The 17,678-nt window shown below is 54.3% G+C and overlaps 8 protein-coding genes across 8 annotated transcripts; 6 read left to right on the forward strand and 2 right to left on the reverse strand.

The window, feature by feature from the left end:
• Positions 1–98: 98 nt before the first annotated feature.
• Positions 99–2,477, reverse strand: BDY24DRAFT_444522 (casein kinase II subunit beta). The gene is made up of 8 exons (XM_076644858.1): positions 2,197–2,477; positions 2,045–2,094; positions 1,820–1,901; positions 1,573–1,635; positions 1,374–1,486; positions 1,125–1,287; positions 438–1,022; positions 99–365 (listed from the first exon to the last, which is right to left on the reverse strand). The coding sequence occupies exons 1-8, from the start codon at positions 2,276–2,278 to the stop codon at positions 277–279; spliced, it is 1,227 nt and encodes a 408-aa protein (XP_076493140.1). The 5' UTR covers positions 2,279–2,477; the 3' UTR covers positions 99–276.
• On the forward strand, positions 2,379–3,638 carry BDY24DRAFT_194917 (uncharacterized protein). Its single transcript, XM_076636422.1, has 4 exons — positions 2,379–2,752; positions 2,875–2,998; positions 3,067–3,308; positions 3,461–3,638. Exons 1-3 carry the CDS (start codon positions 2,496–2,498, stop codon positions 3,247–3,249), a joined length of 564 nt encoding a protein of 187 aa, XP_076493141.1. The 5' UTR covers positions 2,379–2,495; the 3' UTR covers positions 3,250–3,308; positions 3,461–3,638.
• BDY24DRAFT_194741 (uncharacterized protein) lies at positions 3,031–3,979 on the forward strand. Its single transcript, XM_076636420.1, has one exon. It carries the CDS (start codon positions 3,302–3,304, stop codon positions 3,920–3,922), a length of 621 nt encoding a protein of 206 aa, XP_076493142.1. The 5' UTR covers positions 3,031–3,301; the 3' UTR covers positions 3,923–3,979.
• A 1,291-nt stretch (positions 3,980–5,270) lies between these two features.
• On the forward strand, positions 5,271–5,522 carry BDY24DRAFT_328486 (RlpA-like double-psi beta-barrel domain-containing protein; the record flags this gene model as incomplete). The annotated part of the gene is made up of 1 exon (XM_076637097.1): positions 5,271–5,522. A coding segment is annotated over one exon (252 nt), but the record flags the coding sequence as incomplete, so codon positions are not given.
• Positions 5,523–7,106: 1,584 nt separating this feature from the next.
• BDY24DRAFT_401718 (PTR2-domain-containing protein) lies at positions 7,107–11,211 on the forward strand. Its single transcript, XM_076642124.1, has 20 exons — positions 7,107–7,404; positions 7,477–7,666; positions 7,752–7,827; positions 7,947–7,979; positions 8,071–8,187; positions 8,327–8,386; positions 8,483–8,508; positions 8,613–8,729; positions 8,818–8,849; positions 8,924–9,042; positions 9,162–9,222; positions 9,289–9,402; positions 9,565–9,858; positions 9,939–9,992; positions 10,108–10,171; positions 10,264–10,361; positions 10,449–10,510; positions 10,584–10,642; positions 10,731–10,829; positions 10,922–11,211. The coding sequence occupies exons 1-20, from the start codon at positions 7,401–7,403 to the stop codon at positions 11,115–11,117; spliced, it is 1,875 nt and encodes a 624-aa protein (XP_076493144.1). The 5' UTR covers positions 7,107–7,400; the 3' UTR covers positions 11,118–11,211.
• Positions 11,212–11,831: 620 nt separating this feature from the next.
• On the forward strand, positions 11,832–12,997 carry BDY24DRAFT_195013 (uncharacterized protein). The gene has a single exon (XM_076636423.1). The coding sequence runs from the start codon at positions 12,081–12,083 to the stop codon at positions 12,804–12,806; it is 726 nt and encodes a 241-aa protein (XP_076493145.1). The 5' UTR covers positions 11,832–12,080; the 3' UTR covers positions 12,807–12,997.
• A 1,943-nt stretch (positions 12,998–14,940) lies between these two features.
• Positions 14,941–16,281, forward strand: BDY24DRAFT_401727 (uncharacterized protein). Its single transcript, XM_076642125.1, has 2 exons — positions 14,941–15,322; positions 15,676–16,281. The coding sequence occupies exons 1-2, from the start codon at positions 15,019–15,021 to the stop codon at positions 15,894–15,896; spliced, it is 525 nt and encodes a 174-aa protein (XP_076493146.1). The 5' UTR covers positions 14,941–15,018; the 3' UTR covers positions 15,897–16,281.
• A 22-nt stretch (positions 16,282–16,303) lies between these two features.
• On the reverse strand, positions 16,304–17,612 carry FIS1 (Fis1p). Its single transcript, XM_076642126.1, has 4 exons — positions 17,333–17,612; positions 16,775–16,876; positions 16,613–16,690; positions 16,304–16,499 (listed from the first exon to the last, which is right to left on the reverse strand). Exons 1-4 carry the CDS (start codon positions 17,526–17,528, stop codon positions 16,408–16,410), a joined length of 468 nt encoding a protein of 155 aa, XP_076493147.1. The 5' UTR covers positions 17,529–17,612; the 3' UTR covers positions 16,304–16,407.
• Positions 17,613–17,678: the final 66 nt, after the last annotated feature.

A 17,678-nucleotide genomic window follows, 5' to 3' on the forward strand; every position in this document is an offset into this window, starting at 1 on the left:
AGCAGTAGTAGTAGAACGCTCTCGGCTTTGAGCGAACTCTCGTTTTCAGCCCACCACCCATCTCCCCTTTCCTTTCGTTCCCAGGTCGGTCGAGCAGTTGCGTGATAGATACATCTCAGAGGAAGAAGAAAAAAAAAGGGTGAAAGAAAGAAAGAAAGCGTGTAAGGTGCGAAAAAGAAATGTAAAAGAAAAACCCCGAGCGAGCCCAAAAAAGAAAAGGAGAGAGAAACCGAGACGAAGGACGAGATGAAACCTCGACTCCACCGATGAGGGAGCTCAACGACGCGGTGAAGGTGTAGGTGCTGAGGAAGTAACGGTGGCGGAGGTGGGAGCAGTGGTGGTGGTAGCGGCAGGAGGTGCTGAAGCTGGAACGAAACGGGAGAGAAAGGTCAGTTCGAGCTCAACCTCATCAAACGAACCTCCCTCCGAAAACTCACCTTTCTCCTCCTCCTCCTCTTCCTCCTCCTCCTCGCTCTCCTCCCCTTCCACCTCCTCATCCTGGCCCCCAGCCACTCCTTCGAACAAATCCCCCTTCTCTCCTCCCTCCCTCCCTTCCCTCGCGTCCTCCCCTCCCTCGCCGTCCCCTTCCTCGCCGACCCACCTCCCCCTCCAATCGACCCTGTCCAGCTCCTCCAACGCCTTGGGTCGTTCCCTCAACCACATCATCCTCGGCCCGCTCCTCGCCCTCTCGCTAACCTTGAACCCGTAGATCTTCTTGCTGTACACCTCCCCGTACGCCTGCTTCTGCCCGCCGTGAGGGTCCGGGTTCCGGAAAGCGGGCACGTTCGTAGGGGTAGTGGTGGTGGTGGTGGTGGAAGGAGCCGGGGGTCCTCCTGGGGAGGAGGAGGAGGAGGTGGTGGAAGAGGAGGAGTTGGGAGGTTGCTGGGAGGAGGAAGCGGTGGGAGCACAAAGCGTGGTGGGTGGGGGAGGGAGGGAGGAAGGAGCCGAGTAGAAGGGAGCCGGGAAGAGTTCTCGGTAGGTTTGGTAGAAGAGGTGAGGGAAGGTGGTTCCGAAGAAGGCGCCTGGTCGAAAGGAGGGAGAGAAAGGAGAACGACGGGAAGGTCAGCTCGATTCGTTCAAGCTCGAGCTGAACGACGAGCTTCAAGCAAACGAGAGAAACTCACCATCTACGCCTTGGAATCGACTGCTAGGAGGACTGTAGATGTCTCCGCAGTTGGGGCAGTAGAGCTTGACGGTGTCGAGACCGGGCTGATCTGATCGTCCACAGGGGATCACGGCCGTCGCGTGGCAGTAAACTCGAGGGCAGGCTCCGAAGGTCTTGTTGACCTGAGCGTTAACAACCGAAAACGAAGAGATATCAGTCAGTTTGAGCTCTCTCTCGCGAAGAAAGAAGGGTGCGAGGAAAGACGAACCATAGCTTGCAGACCCTGACGAGTGAGGATGTAACGTTGATGAACGAGTCCGTAGAGGAGCTCTGCCGAGGTCTCGACGATGGAAGCGTCGGGGATACGGTTGGATTCGTCCTCTGGAGTGGGAAGAGCATATGTAGACAAGGTGAGCGTGAGCTCGCAGAAGGCGAGAGGAGAGGAAGAAGAAGGACGAGGGACAAACCTGGTTCAACGTCCAAAACCATCTCGAGAGCCTCCTTCCAGAATGGGACCATCGTTTGAAGACCTGTAGATTCGAGAAGAAAGGGTAAGTCAGCTCGATAGTTTATGGCTCGAGGTAAGCTTTCTTGATCGAAGGACGAGCTCGTTCCCCTTCCTACGGAGGCTGACGGAGCCGAGAAGAAGGGAGGGAGGAGGACGTGGGAGGAAGAGGGAAGGACGAGGACGAAGGGATGAATGAATGAACTGACCTGTCAAGTTGAAGTCGTCCTCGATAAACTCCTCAGCTACCTCGCAGAAGTATTCGTGACCAGGAAGAGAGGTGAACCATGTCTACGAGAGAAGAGAGAGGAAGAAGGAGGGGGAGGAGGAAGGAGGAAGGAGGAGGGATGGTCAGCTCAACGAGATCCCCTTCCTTCCCTCTTTTCCGCCCTCCTTCTCTCTTCCCAGTTGAGAACCAAAGAGCATGTACTCACTATCCAAGTGAGAGTGGACGTCTGAGTTGAGCTTGGTGGGGAGGAAGAAGCTGTAGGAAGAAGCGAGAGAAGAAGGAGTTCGGGTCAGAGGAGGGAAGGGAAGGGAGGAGAGAGAGTGAGGTGATTCCTCCCTCGAGACTTGAAGAGCTTACCGTAACCTTCGAGATCTTCGGTATCCTGTTGAGCTTCAGGATCCATCTCCTGCTCGTGAGAAGCAGACGCGAGATCAGACATCGACCAAACGAGCGAAAGAGGGAAGGGAGCGAAAGGAGGGGAGGGAGGGGGAGAGAAGGTCGCGGTTGGAGGCGACTTGAAAGGGCGTTTAGAAATTGGATTCCTAAACAGTCGAAATCGATTAGGAAATCTTTTGGCCCACCTCACCTCCAAACCACCACTCACTGCTCCCTTCCCCTCCTTCCCTTCCCTCCCTCCCTCAACCCTCCTCTCGACGATGTCCTCCTCCGGATCCGACTCGGATTCCTCCTCCAAAATCGACGCTCCTCAAACCACCAAGAAAGGATCCAAGAAGTCCGCTCCTTCAGCCGCTCCCGCCGTCGTCGACAAGGGCAAAGGGAAGAGCAAGGCCACCATTTCTTCAGACGAGGAAGAAGAGTCTTCAGATGAATCTTCAGACGACGACGACGATGACGACGAGATGGCAGGACGATCTGCTCCTCGACCTGCTGTTATCAAGGTCTCCAAAGATCTGTGAGTAAGAAGGAACAGTCGAGCTCGAGCTCACCACTTCCTTTTTGCCTTCTTTCTCGAGCTCACTCCTCCTTCCCTCCCCCTTCTGTTGTTCTTTTTTTTTCGTGTTGGTTGCTTGGTAGGCAATACAAACCGCCTTCCAACATGCTCCCTCTGACGATCCAACAATCCACCTCCCCCTTCGACTACGACCGTCTCGCCAACAACCCAAATTTGGAGCTCTGGTTGATTCGAGTCCCGGATTCTGTGAGTCCCTCCACCCTCTCCTTCCTCTCTACACCTCTACCAGCTTTCTCAACAACCTTCCTTAACAGCTCGTATTGACTTTTTCTCTTTCGTTCGGGTTCGTCCCTGCAGCTCAAACCCCGTCACCTCTCCAACCTCACCATCACCTCCGCTCCCTCCTCTGCTTCGTCGTCTCGAACCACCACCGGCTCCCTCTCCACCAAAACGCACGACTACACCCTCAAGTCCGTCGAGTCCGCCGAAGCGGCTGAGGAACTCGTTTCCCTCAAGCCTCTCCTGCCTAGTAAGGCGAAGGGAGGGTACATGCAAGGTGAGTCGTCGCGACGCCTTTCCTTTCCCGCTTTCGTCTCGTTCTCGTTCTCCTCTTCCTCGCTTCCTTCCAAAAGAACAGAGAGACGAAGAACTGACTTCCTCCCTTCTTTCCCTTCGTCTTCGTCGTTCCCTCGTTCGTTCATCCCTCAGCCCCCCGTCCCCCAACGACCCTCCTCGTCCTCTCCCCTACCCTCCCCATCGTCCCCACCACCGCCAACCCCCTCTCCCGCTACGTCCCTCCCGTCAAACCCCCTCGCGTTCAACCTACCGCCAAGCTGCAGTTCAGGAACAAGCCGTTCGGGTACGATCACGGATTCGACGCCGTCCCCGTTGCGGTTGCTGCTTCAGAGGGAGGGGAGGCGGACGTGTCGATGGAGGAGGTCGAAGCTGCTGTGCTGGCTGCTGGAGGAAAGAAGACTGGAGAGAAGACGAAGAAGAGGAAGGCGGCTGCTGTCGAGGCTGAGGGTGGAGAGGCTGGAGAGAAGGAGGAGAAGAAGAAGAGCAAGAAGAGTAAGAAGGAGAAGGAGGTGGTGGTTGCTTGAGTTTTGCAGTGTATCAGAATCAGATGGGTGGGTTTCTAGAGTTGTTGGGGTTGGAGAGAGCTTGTGGTGAGAGAGGGAAGAGGGAAGAGGGAGGGAAAGGAGAGAGGGAGTTAGGAACCGACGCGTCGAGAACGATCGCACGACGTTTTCCTTGTCCTTCCTCTTTCCGCTCTCGATCTACGAGATTATCCGTAAAGCAGAAGAGATGATATTCTACAAAAAGAAAAGGGAGTTCCGACACAGTAGCGTGAGGGAGAGACGGAGAGAGAGAGAAAGGAAGAAGAGAGACGGCTTTCAGCCCTCTTTTCCCTCCTCGCCGTCCGATTTTCAGCGCTTGGAATTATGAGTTCAAGTTGGGATTCCACACGCGACATCTATTCCACCTTTAGTGATGGTGAGAGTCGAGGAAAAGTCATAGAATAAACGGTCGACTCCTGAATTCTCCTGAATTAGATCTTCGAGGTCAACACAAGGGTCGATCGTCCTCTCGTTCCCTTTCTCTCCCTTGATCCCAAACCAGCTCTCTCTCTGTCTCTGTCTCTTCCCTTCTCGTCTTTCAGCTCTCCTTTTCTCTCGCCTCACTCTCGGCAACTCCCACACTCTCTTTACACATCCTTCAACAAGGACTCTAGAATCCCCCCTCCCTTCTCTTCAACTTCAAGAACTCTCAAAGGGAAATCCCCAATCCGCCTTCCCCTCTCCAAGATCATGATCTCTTCCACCCTCACCACCACCCTCCTTCTCCTCGCCTCTCCTCTCCTCGCTTCTGCCGCTGGCCACGAAGGAGGAAGCCATCACCAACGAGCCGTTCGACAAGCCGCCTCGCTTCAGGTGAGGTCGGCGCCGGCGGACAACTCGACGACGACGACGATGGAGCTTGGGAAGAGGGCGAACGAGGGAGCTAGTAACGCTAGGTTTACTTATTACGAGTGAGTGGTTTCTTCTTGCGTGCTGGGATGTTCTGGATGGGAGGAAGGGAGGAAAGGAGAGGAGAAGGAAGGAAGGGAAGGGAGGGCTGATGGACGGTTGGTTCCCTTTCGCTCGCTCGCTTTTTCTTTGCAGCACTTCGGGTGAGTCTTTTTTTTCGTTCTTAGTTGGATTCAGTAGAGGAGATCGTAGCATCAGGTGCGGGAGGGAGGCTCTGTAGAGATGGGGAAAAGGAGCGAGAAGAGAGAGGTCGAGCTCAAAGGGAGGACGTGCCCTTGTCAGCTGCGAGACCGTGGTCGACGTCTCTTCCAAGGGGTTTCTCCCCCATAAGAGGAGTAGCTGGACGAGATAGGAGCTCTCTGGGTGTCGGAGAGGATATGCAGGAATCCCTACGACTCACAGTCTTCGTCAAGCCCTTCTCCAAGCGTTCTGGAGCTGACCACGTTCTCCTTCCCTCCTTCCTCTCTCTCCCTCTCCTCCCTCTCGTCTCCTTTCCAGTCGGACTCGGTGCCTGTGGAATCTACCACCCCAACTCGGAGTACACCGTCGCTCTCAATTCGGCTCAGCTCAGCGCTGCCGGAGGAGGATACCCCAACTCGCTCTGTGGATCTCAAATCTCCATCACCTACAACGGAAAGACGACTCAGGCCACCATCCAGGACGAGTGCCCTACCTGCCCTTGGGGAGGACTCGATTTGAGCATGGATCTGTTCACTTTCTTCGCCGACCATTCCGTCGGAGTCAGTGAGTATTTGGACCGCTCTTCTTCGACTCTGCGAGCGCGACGAGGAAGAAACTGACGCGCTCGACGTTTCGTCTTCTTTCGCTTCTCAGTCTACGGAACTTGGGGGTACGGAGGAGGAGCTGCTGAGGTGACTACTACTACCGAACCTGCTTGGAGTGAGTTCTTCTTTGGCCCGCTCTCTTTCTCGTTTCGAAGCTCGAACAAAAGCTGATCTCTCCTTCGCTCGTTTCTCTTTCTCTCTCCTTCTTCAGCCCCGGATCCCACTACGACCACCCCTGCTTGGGTCGCTCCTACCAGTTCGTTCGAATCTCTCTTTGAACCCCGTGAAGAACTGTCTCGAGACTGATTCTTCCCTCCCTTTCTTTTACAGCGACCACCCCAGCTTGGACTCCTGAACCCACCACCACCACGCCCGCCTACGTCGCTCCCACCACGACTACCCCAGTCTGGGTTGCTCCCACTACCACTTCCACCTCCGTCTACGTCGCTCCTACCTCCACCTACATCGCTCCTGCGTCTTCCTCAGCCGCCGCTTCGTCCGACGTCGCCTCCTCGTCGGGAGTCGAGAACATCGCTCCTTCGACCCTCAGCGGTCTCGCCGAGGGAGCGGTCGCTTCCGCTTCCGCTACTGCTACCGCTTCCACCGCCGCTGCGGTTATCAACAACCTCGAGGCCTTGGGATCGTTCGCTAACGGATTGGGACAGGTCGTGTGCAAGGGGAACGAGAAGTGCACTTGAGGGAAAGGACGCGTCGGGATCTCGTTGCTTGCTTCTCTCTTTTCGTTCACATTTTTCAACTTCAAACTCTCTTCTAACTTAGATCTTCCTCTACTATATCTTCTACTGGACTCGTTTGCGCTTTCCCTTTCGCTTTAGAAGCCCTTCTCTCTCTCGCGTTTCTTTTTTTTTCGCAGGTCGACGGGCTGGTTTCCGTCGACCCTTCCCCTCTCGCATTATCTTTCTCTCTTTCGAACGGTTCCGTTATCACTTGGATCCGCTTTCCTCTATATCTCTTTCTCCTCTTTATTCTCACTCTTGATCTGTTTCTCGACTGTTTCTCCTGCTATCTCATTTCTCCCCCTTCTCCTCTGCGTCCCTCTCGCTCGCTCTCACTGCTTCGGATCCTCCGACGGAGTATCTGTTGATCCTCTGCTTCGCTCTCTCTTCGGGAGGAGGATCTCGGCTTGTGGGCGGCTGTCGAGAGGAGAGGAGCCAAAGGTGAGCTTTTTTTTCTGTTCATCGAGAGCCGGAAGAAAGGAGCAGGGCTGAAGGAAGCTCACTTTTTCGCCTCCGGTCGTTGTCGTCCCTCCTTTCCTTCGACGTCCATCAGCCTCTCTAAGACTCAGCCATCGGCAACCTCTACATACGATCTCCAGCTCACATCGACGTTATCGCCGACTACCAATCTCTACAGGATCGCTCTCCAATCTGGGTCAACCAAACCAGCGAGCGTCTCTTTCCCTCCCGACGACCTCGTCCTTTTCGCCTTCCCTTTCGCCATCTCCTCCGACTTCTTCGCTCGTGTGACGTCTTTCCTGTACCACCTGCTTACACCTTGTGTTACCACCGACCAATCCTTGCAGTTTTTTGACCTCCAAATTGACCCCTTCAGAGTTTCAGCGTCAACTTTGGTCAACTCGAGCTGCTTGCCCTTCCCTCTCCCTCGCCAAGGTCCTCTCTTTCCCCTCCTTCCCCCCGGCTAACTGACAGTGCTAGCGCGGATCCTGGGAAACTCCAAAAAAGGACCCATGCGAGTCCCACCTCCTCACGCGATAAGGTCTGTTTTGCCAAGGTCGTAGGTCGGTAGCAGAGAAGAGGGAGTTCATTCTTTCCCTTCAAACGACAACGGACGATCTACCTTCAACGAACAACAGCTATGGGTGAGTTCTTTGCTTCTCTTACTTCCCTCGTTCGTTTCTCTACTGACTAGTCTTTCCTCTCGATTCTCCCAGCCAACCAGCAAATCATCTACGAAACGGCAGCGGGAGGGGAGGATCTGAAGGGCGTCCTCTCGACAGACATCGACGAGAAGGGATCGATTAACGAGAAGGGAGTCGCCTTTGGAGCCACTAGATCAGCAGAGGACGAGTTTGGGGACGAGGATGGGAGAGCTCCTACAGAGGAGGAGAGGCATACTCTCAGGTTCGTCGATGAAGAGTTCGAAACCAAAAAACACGACGCCCGACGACTGACGCTTTCCTTTTCCTTATCTTCCTCACTCGAACAGACTTGTAGCCGCTCATATCCCCTGGACGGCTTTCATCATCTGCCTCGTCGAGTTCGCTGAGAGGGCTTCCTACTACGTGAGTTCTCTCGTTCATCTCGAGAATTCGGAGGGAGGCGCGCGAGAGAGCGCGTTGCTTTTGTGCTTGGTATCTGCAACGACCCATGCTGAACTTGTTTACCTTTTTTTGACTTGCAGGGATGTTCGGGTCTCTTTAACAATTTCATTCAGGTCCGTTTTTTTGTTCACTCTCTGCCCTTTCTTTCTTCGTCGTGCTGATCGTCGATTTCCTCTTCACTTCATCTCGCCTTCATTCGAACAGCGACCTCTCCCTGAGGGTGGAAACGGAGCTGGAGCCACTCCCAAAGGCTCTCAGCTCACCCCTGGTGCCCTCGGTCTCGGTCTTCAAGCTGCTTCTGGACTGACCAAATGCTTCCAAGTTCGTGACTCTCTCACTCTCTCTCTCGATCCCTTTCTTTCGAGGATTGGACTTCGTCGGGACGCGTCAAATGCTTACCTTTTGCTTCTTCTTCTTCTGCTTTCCCTCGTGACCCACCTGCCTCGATCGACTTTTATAGTTCCTTGCCTACACCATCCCTATCCTCGGAGGAATCATCGCGGATACCAAGTGGGGGAAAGTGAGTTCCAACGAGCAACGAGACGAAGGAGGACCGACAATTGAAAGAGGACGAGACTGACGAGACTGACGAGCTGCTTTTTTTCCTCCCTTACAGTTCAAGACCATCTGTGTCGGTACCTTGTGAGCTTTTTCTTTTTCCTGCTTTCGGGTCCTACGAAAGAAGCTTGAGTGAAGGAGGAACCGAGAGCTGAAACGAATTCCTGCCTTCCCGTCGTCTCTCTCAGCGTCGGATTCGTCGCTCACGTCGTCCTGGTCATCGCTGCTATCCCCTCAGTCATCGCTACTGGACATGCTATTGCTCCCTTCGTCATCTCTATCATCATCCTGGCTTTCGCAACTGGGTGAGTTCGAACGAACCTTCTGCTTTCGTCGACGTCGAGGTGAAGACGTCGTCTTGCTGACCTTCGCTTCCTCTCGATCCTCCTTCAGTTTCATCAAAGCTTGCATTGCTCCTCTGATCGGTGAGTCTATCTTTCATGAGCTAGCTCTCGGCGTTCTGACTTTTCCTCCCGTTCTTGTTGTTTTCGTTCTCCAGCCGACCAGTCTCCCGTTAAGAGGCAGCAGATCAAGACTCTTCCCTCGGGAGAGAAGGTCATCGTCGATCCAGGAATCACCATTCAATCCATGCTTCTAGTATATTATTGGTCGGTAAATGGAAGTGTTAAGTTTGATTATATAGTTTGAAAGTTTTCTGGTTTCGACGCGTCTCCTTGCTGACTTTCGCTCCCCTTCGTTCCCGTCCTCGTGAATCTCTCTCTTTCTACTCTACTCAGATCGGAGCTTTCACTCAGATCGCTACCTCTTACGCGGAGAAGCTTGTAGGATTCTGGCTCGGTGAGTTCTGGTTTTGGTTTTCGAGGTTTCGACGCGAGCTGACTTGTTTTCTCTCTCTCTCTTCAGCCTGGCTCATCCCCGGAATCATTTACATGATCATGCCTCTTTGTCTCTGGTATGTGAGACATCGACTCATCTTCATCCCTCCTCAGGGATCTGTCGTTCTCGACGCGTTGAAAGGTTCGTCGCTCGCTTTCCCTCTTTCCTCCCCTTCTGCTTCCCCCCGTCTCTGGGCTGACGATCTCGTTCTGTTTCTTCTTTTCCTCACCTGTCTTTTCCTCAACGTCTTCAATCTTCAATCGTACCTTCCTCGATGCCTCCAATCGTACCTTTCCCGCTCAGTCATCAAGACCGTCTTTTCTGGAGCTGGAATGAAGAGGCTCTTCGCCAGGGGAGCCGACGCAAAGGACAACTTCTGGAACGTCGCCAAGCCTAGCAACCTCGCTCAGACTGGACAGCTCGACGTCAAGGGAGCTGCTTGGTACAGCTGGGACGACGATTTTGTGGATGAGCTTCGACGAACCGCACAGGCGTGTAAGCTCTTCATGTGGGCTCCTATCTTCCATCTTGCCGCTGGTGGATTGGATTCGATCGTCAACTCGATGGGAGGAGCTATGGTCACTGATGGCGTTCCTAGTAAGTTCGAATCGAGATCGACGCGTCGGTCGTTCCCTCTTCACTTTGCTGACCTCTTTCCCCTTTTTCCTCTTTCGCAGACGATCTCTTCGGCAATTTCAACCCCTTAAGTCTCATCGTTTTGATCCCTATCAGTGAGTTCTCCCAATTGACGGACGTCGCTTCAACAACGACGCGAAGGCGGAAGGATTAAACGAGCGAACGAACAGACACTGACCTTCGTCCTTCTTTCTTCCTTCTCCTCCCCAGTGAACTACGGAGTCTACCCCTTCCTGAGGAAGCACCACATCAACTTCTCTCCCGTTCGACGAATGTAAGCAAACGCTCCTTCGCCTCGCATTCGATCCCTTGCCTCCGACTCGACTTGACCCCTCCCCTCCTTTCTTTCCCTCTCCTCTCCTGCAGCGTCTTTGGATTCCTTCTTGCCACCTGTGGAATGATTTACGGTGCCATTCTTCAGTGGAAGGTCTACGAGTCCTCGCCTTGTGGATACAACGCCAGCGGTTCGTCCAATCCTCTTCCTTCCCGCTCCCGACGCGTTCTGTGCTCGACCCTTCCCTGACCTTGCTCTCAACGTCTTCTCAATCTAGATTGTGACATTGGAACCACCGTCTCCCCCTTGCGAATTTGGCTACAGGTCCCACTCTTCGTCGTGAGTCTCAGCTCTTCGATTTAGAAGCTCGTCGCGTCGCCGAAGTCTGACCTCGTCTTGCTTCGGTTTGCAGATTCCCGCCGCCGCCGAGATCTTCATCAACATTACCATGTACGAGGTGTCTTACACTCGGCGAGTTCTGCTTCTTTATCGAAGTCTCTGCGACCAACGTCCATCGACTGACTCTTGACTTTTTCTTCCTCTTCCTCTCCCGCCTCAGTGCTCCTCAACGAATGAAGGGACTCGTCTTCGCCATCGTCCTCTTCATGTCCGCTATCTCCGCTGCGATCACGCTCATCATCACCCCTGCCTTCTCCGAGTGAGTCTTCACAAAAAAAAAATCGACCGTCCCTTCGTTGAACGACGCGCTGACCCTTCTCTTCCCTCTCCTCTTCTTCTCTTCTCTTCAAGCCCCAACTTGATCTGGCCCTTCGTCGGTGTCGCTGGAGCCTGCTTCGTCTCCGCCATTCTCATCTACATCTTCTTCCGAGACATGGACGACAACGAGGGAGAGGTCGTCGCCATTGGTACCGATCGAAAGATCGAGGGAATGGATTCGGGCACTACGACCTTCGAGGATCCCGAGGCTGCTAGGAGGAAGGATTGAGCAGAGTCGAGCGTTTGGGAGAGAGGGAGAAAAAGGTTTTGGTGCGAGTACGAGTAGCGACGAGGAGTGGGGATGTGTGCGACGCGACGAGAGGGAGGGAGGGAGGATGGGGTTCGAGTTCGATTCTATTGTACTACTTAGGCTCTCTTTCGGGGACGATTCATGATACGGTTTTAACACTGGGACGAGAAGTCCGAGAGGAGATGGGAAAAGCACGAGGGGAAGGGTTCGTTTATTGAACGGGCGACGCGTCGGGGGAGTTTTGAACGAGCCGTCCGTTCGCGTCTTTTTCCTTCGTTTCAGAGCAAAGATCTTCTAGGTTTCTGAACTCTACTGCCTAGGTTGTAAACAAGAGTGTGCCTATCTTTGAAGTAGCAGTATATACTAGATCCTTTCAGTAGTAGTAAGACAGGAAAGTGTCTCCCTTCCAAGAGAGCGAGAGAGCGGACACTTTGAGCCGGAGGGAAGCTGATCGACGTTTTCGTCTGCTCTTCCTTCCCTCCCATTCCCTTTGAGAATCTATACTTGAAGAACCAAGAAGTCGCTTCTTCCCGTTTCTACTGTTCTTGAGCGAAGAAGAAAAAAAAGTCGAGGAAAAGCGTGCTTTGGTGCGAGAAAGGGAAGGAGGAGAACAGCTCCGTCCAATTTCCAACGCCTCTCTTGAAAGGCGGTTTGCTCTTCTGACTCTCTTTTCCTCTTCCTTCTCCTTCTAACCACGACCTCCCCCCTCAAACAGCAGACTTAAGAGCAGTAGAGACGGGCTTCCCCCCTTCCTCTTCCCCCCCACCCCCGACCCGACCTCCCCCCAGAACTCAGGATACCGCTTGTGTGAGTAGAGAAAGAGAGAAGGAAGCCCTCCCTTTCTTTCCTTCCTTCCTTCCTCCTCCTGCCTGCCCTTCCTCCTCTCCTACTCTTCTTCGTATCTCTTTCGAGACTGACTCCTATCTTTCTTTTCTTTTCCTTATGATCTTCTCAGTCGCTCGCGACCCTAGTTCCTTCTCCTCCCCCTCCTTCAACCCACCCACCGAAGCCCCTCCCTCTCGTCTCTCCTTCCCTCGCTCTTACGTCTCTCTCAAACCCTCCCTCCCTCAACCCTCCTTCTTCGACAAGTGCAAGCTGAGAGACCTCTCGCTACACAAGTCTACCAAAACAACCTTCGACCCGACCAAACCACCACCTCCTCCCTCAAGAAACAAGGCCAACGCTGACTCGTCGCGACACCCTTATCTTCCCTCCTCCCTTCAACCCCCTGTCTCTTCTGAACCACCCAATCCTACTCAACCAACCTTTCTACAACCACCAAAACATCCGAATCTTCATCCGTCATCCGTTAAATCCGAACCACCTTTCGAAACTCCCATCCGAATCGACCCTCCAGCGCTCGAAACACCTTTACCCCATCTCGCCTTCACCCGTCCAACCAAACCAAAGTCCCATGTCTCGACAGCAGCAGCAACACGGTTCCCCTACCTCCTCCAACTCCTCCGCTCTCAATCCTCTCACTCCTTCGCCCACCCTCTCCTTCACTACCCTCACCGCCGCTCACCAGCACGCCTTCATGAACAGCGCTCGAGTCGCCGCCGTCGTCCCTCCCCAACCCGCCGCTCCTGCCCAACGAGGAGGAGCTCAGCAAGGAGCAGGATCCAAGGTCAAGACGGCCAAGTCGAGGAAGAGAGTCAACACGGCTGAGAAGAGAGCTACTCACAACGCCGTCGAGAGGCAGAGGAGGGAGGCTCTCAACGGTCGATTCCTCGTGAGTCTCGAGTTTCTCTTTATCGCCCGACGCGTCTCTCCCTTCGATCTCTTTCTTCGCTCTTCTGCAAGATCTTGAATGAGCGTAGACTGTTCCTGATCATCTTCTGTTCCTTTCTACTCTCTTTTCAGGATCTCGCTCGACTTCTCCCCGGCCTCGCCACGGTCAGAAGACCTTCCAAGTCCAACATCGTGAACAACTCGATCTCTCACCTCTCCGTCCAGAGGAACTCTCGACTCGCCGCCGCTCGAGAGCTCAGGTCTCTCCTCGCCGAGAGAGACTCCCTTCTCGCCGAAGTCAACGACTGGAGAGGTCGAAACGGAGTCGATCGACGAGACTCGTCGGGAGTTTCCACCTCCGTCGAGGAAGTCCTCAAGGTCGAGGAGGAAACGTTTGGAGTCTTCTCTGCTGGATTCGGAAACGACGACGAGGACGACGAGGACGGAGGAGACAACGACGGAAGCTTCGATGGAGGAGTCGTGACCGCGATGGACAGGACGTCGTTCTCGTCCGACTCGAACCCTGCCGGATCCGCCTTCAACCAAGCCTACAACGGCCTCCAAACCTTCACCGACAACAACACCGCCGCCGCTACCGCTGCCAGCAACCTCACTCGACACCTCAACGGAACCTTCTTCCCCGCTGGACCTTCTCCCGTCAACGTCAAGACCGAGGCGCACACTCCTGGATCGTCCGACGCCAACTCTCCCCTCTCGAGTTCCGCTCAACCCTACCACATGAACGCTCACGGATCTTCTCCCCAAGACACCGAGAAGGTCACCTCTTGGGCCGCGGAGCAGCTCCTCACTCACCTTCGACACCAGCAGAGGCAGGCCGAGGAGGAGCAGTTCCAGCAGCTTCAGCAGGAACGACGAGAGAGCGTTGGACCTCAGGCTATCCCTCTCGCCGCTGCTCATCACGGATCGAACCCCTTCACCGCCAACCTCCTCGCTTCCATCGCTGCTCAGCAGCAGAGGTCGTCGTTCGATATGCAGTCCAACTACTCTCAGGAGGACGTGAGTTCGACTTTTCGTTCTCTCCCTCCCCTATCTCTCCGTCGCTCTCTTCTTTCTTCTCGCTCCCTCTGTTCGAGTAAAGCTCTACTGACTCGTCTTCGTTCTGTTCGTCCTTTGCCTCGTTCTTCAGTCGCCCAAGTCCTACTCGTACCCTCCTGGACCTTCCCACCTCGGCTACCCTGGATTCCTCCCCGCTCAACCTCAGTCCGCTCCCACTGCCTCCCTCGACGCTTGGAGGCAGTACGCTCTCACCCAGTACAACCAGCAATCGTCGTCCTTCCCTACTCACCAGCAGGGACGAGGGAACGGAGGACCCGAGCCGAGCATCGACGACATCGCCGCCGCCGTTCGAGTTGGAATGGGATACGGACTCGGGATGACCATCGCTCCTCAGCAGTCTGGATCCAGTCTCTGGGGAATGACTCCCGAGGCCGAGAGTTTCGCTCCTTAGATGGAGGGGAAGGAGGAACGGAGGGACGGAGGAGTGGGTGTTGGTTTCGACGCGTCGGGTTCGATTTTAGGTTGGTTCTTGATTCCCCAGTTAGTTTAGTAGGTCTCGGTCTTCTCGTTAGGTAGGTTTTACGGTTTCTCGGTTTCGGATTCTCCTCTCGTCCATAGTAGAACGGTTCAGGACGAGGGTCGAGGAGCTTTCTTCTTCACGGTTTACGGTTCACGGTCTCTTTCTCTTTCCCCCTCTTTTAACTTCCTCCCTTCCTTTTTTTTTCGCTGGATCCTTACGATTCCTCGCTGTTCTCTTTTCTCTTTCTCGTTGTAGCTCTGCGATTCTCCCCTCCTTTTTGTAGTCCATCGTTTCTTCTCCCTCTCCTCTTTTCTTGCCTTTTCTCTCCCCCTCTCCCCCCCTTTTTTTTTGCTTTTCTTTTAGGATGTAAGCCCACCCCCCCCAACTTCCTACTACTAGACCTCTGAAGGAGCAAGAGCAGAGAAGAAAGTAGTCGGCTCGGGCGCTTTCGTACCGAGTACCGAGTCGTCGTGACGTTTCGAGTCCTTCAATTCCCTCCTCTCTCCTCCTTCTCTCTCCTCCCCTCAAACGACCACCCCGAAAAACTCAACCCGATCCAGCCTTCCCTCCCTTCCCTCTTCAACTCCTCTACAACCTCGATCCCATCCCAAAATGGCCACTACCGACTCCCTCCCTCTCGTCTCTGCAGGAGCGGGACTTCTCCCTCCCTCGCTCTCCGCCTCCTCGTTTGGTCGTCCAACTTCGTCGTTCAAGAAGGAAGAGGAGCAGCGAAAGAAGGAGCGCACTCTCTCGGGCGAAGGAATGGGAGGAGGCTTCGATCCTACCAAAGCGTTTGGAGAGAGGAGAGGGTCTCGATCTGCTAGCAGTGGAAGTGCAGGAGAGTCGAGGGACGCTGTGAGGAAAGAGGCGGGAGAGAGGAAGGAAGCGATGGGCTCGGTGCTCGAGGAGGAGAAAGGTGAGTTTTCTCAAAGAGTTCTTTTTCGTCGCTTTTATCTCTCTTTCTCTTTCTCTTCCTTCCTGCTTGGGTATACGAGGGCATTCGAGAGGCGAAGGAAGGAAGGGAGGAACGAGGGAGGGAAGAGAAGGGGGTCATGCTGGGGTTTCTCCGACCTGGGTCCTCGCTGCCTCGTTCGTTGGTCTTGCTTTGTTTCTCCTTGAAGGGATCTTCCCGAACAACCGAACTCTCTCATCTCCCCTCTCTCCTTTCGCTGTTGCACCGCTCTCAATCCACTTCCTTCTAGCAGAAATCTCGAACCATAGGGGTTGACCATGGCTTTTTCATTGTTTCGCTCGTGTGACCCCTCCCAGCCGTCTCTTGGACTCCTCCTCCCATCCAACAAGCTCAAGATCAAGATCAACAGCAGCAGCAGCAGCAGAACCCCACCTCCATCCCCGCCCACCTCTCCAACGCTACCAGCTCGTCCTCCCACTTTGCTCTCACTCCCGGACTGGACACCATCCCCTTCTCGGACTCGTTCGCAAAGGCCTTGGAGGAGAACAAGGTCAACGTCAAGAACGCGTCGTCTTGAGAGAACCCTCGTTCCCTTTCCTTAGCATTTCTCTTCCAATCTCAACCCCCATAAGCAGCAGCACTAGTCTATTATATCGTTAGGGATCTCATCGGTTTCTCCTTTCCCTCTCCCCCCATCAGTAGCTTTTCGCTCTCCCTCTCCATCTCCTCCTCGACGTTGTACACCTTGCTTTTTCGCTTTCGTAGCTTCATCTCATCTCTTCCCTCTCCTTCCTTCTCTCTGGACCTCAGCTTATGCTCTTTTGCTCTCGCTTTTCTCACACACACATGCTTGATCAAACATACCGTTGTACCTTCTCACGTTTGCGGCTCAGGACAGGCAAAGAGAGATGGTCGAGCTCGCGTTCCCTTTGGGTCCCCTCCTCTCAACACTTGGACGAAACACTACTCTCTAAGTCGAGGTCGTAAATTACCGATGATCATGAATCGTTAAAACGAAAAAAAAAAGCTGCATCCTCACCAAAAACGTACGACCGAACGACGAACGACGAGACAAGGTCGTTCGTTCTTTACTTCTTGGCCGTCTTCCTCAACAGCGTAGCAGCCATCACTCCCACCACCGCTACCAGACCTCCAGCGATAGCCATTCCGATGTATCCCTCTGTGTGTGCGAAAGTTTATCGAACGAAGCAGGGCAAGGTCAGTTCGACAGCTCGAGCTCGACGTCGACGACTCGAAGTCGTTCCGGCAGACCGTGAGAAAGAGAAAACGAACCCTTAGCGACGCCCTGCTCGATAAGAGAGTTGAGAGACTGAGCCTGCATGTTTGTTGGCTCTTTGCTGAGGAGGAGGTCTGCCCGATGGAAGAACAAGAGGAGAGGGAAGGTGAGCTCTTGAACTGGCTCGTGCTTTCAAACAAGGGAGAGACACGACTGACCGTTGAACTTCTTAGCGTTGTCCCACGAGCCGAGCTTGTAGTACCCGAGAGCGAGGTAGTAGAGGCATTCCCGACGACGATTGGGCTCGGCGGTGTAGATCTCTGAGGGAGGAGGGAGGAGGGAAGGAGAGGTCAGCTCGGTGAGGATCGGAAGGGGACGGAGAGGGCTGGAGAGAAGCGTGGGAGGGAAGGCGATGAGATGATTTTGGAGCAGTTGGAGATGTGGTAGGTTCTTTGAGCTGAGGGAGCTCAAAATGGGTTGGTAGAGAAGGAAGGACGAGGTGGTGAGCTCGACGGAAAGGAGAGCGGCAGAGCGGACGAGGCTCTTCCACACGACCTTCCCTTCGTCGTGCATTCCTCCCTTGTTCGTTCAAACAGTGCCATCGCGCTAGGATGAGAGACGACAGGGATCTGTCCTCTCAGAAGCCTGTACGAGCTTCGAGCTTCCATCCTCTTCAAAGCGAGCTCAAACCCTCGCTTCCTCCTTCCCTCTTCAGCTCGTCCCTCCCTTCCCTCCCTCTCCCCTCCAGATGAATAGCAGAGGAAACGACGACTCACCCTGCAGCAGCTTGACTCCCTCCATCTGCAGACTCTTGTTGTCGCACTTCACCAGTCCCCAAGCGTAGTTGAATTTCGTCTGAATCGTGACGTGGGAGGAGTGAGATTCCTTCTCGTACTGGCGTTTGAGGACGTCGAGCTCCTCGTAGGAAAGCGACTGCTCGGCGTCGGCGGCGTAAGGAAGATCTGTTGGCATCTTTTGAAAAGGGTGGGGAAGGAGAGGGTGGGAGGGGGTGGAAGAGTTGTGGGTGTAAGAGGGTAGGTTGTTGATGGTGAAGGGATCATAGGCATAGGGTTCCGAAATCACGAAAGAGGCCTGTTTGAAGAGTAACGATGAAACGAAGTA

This window comes from Mrakia frigida, assembly GCF_051309035.1.
Source record: "Mrakia frigida strain ATCC 22029 unplaced genomic scaffold BDY24scaffold_38, whole genome shotgun sequence".
In the NCBI taxonomy this organism is placed as follows: Eukaryota; Fungi; Basidiomycota; class Tremellomycetes; order Cystofilobasidiales; family Mrakiaceae; genus Mrakia; species Mrakia frigida.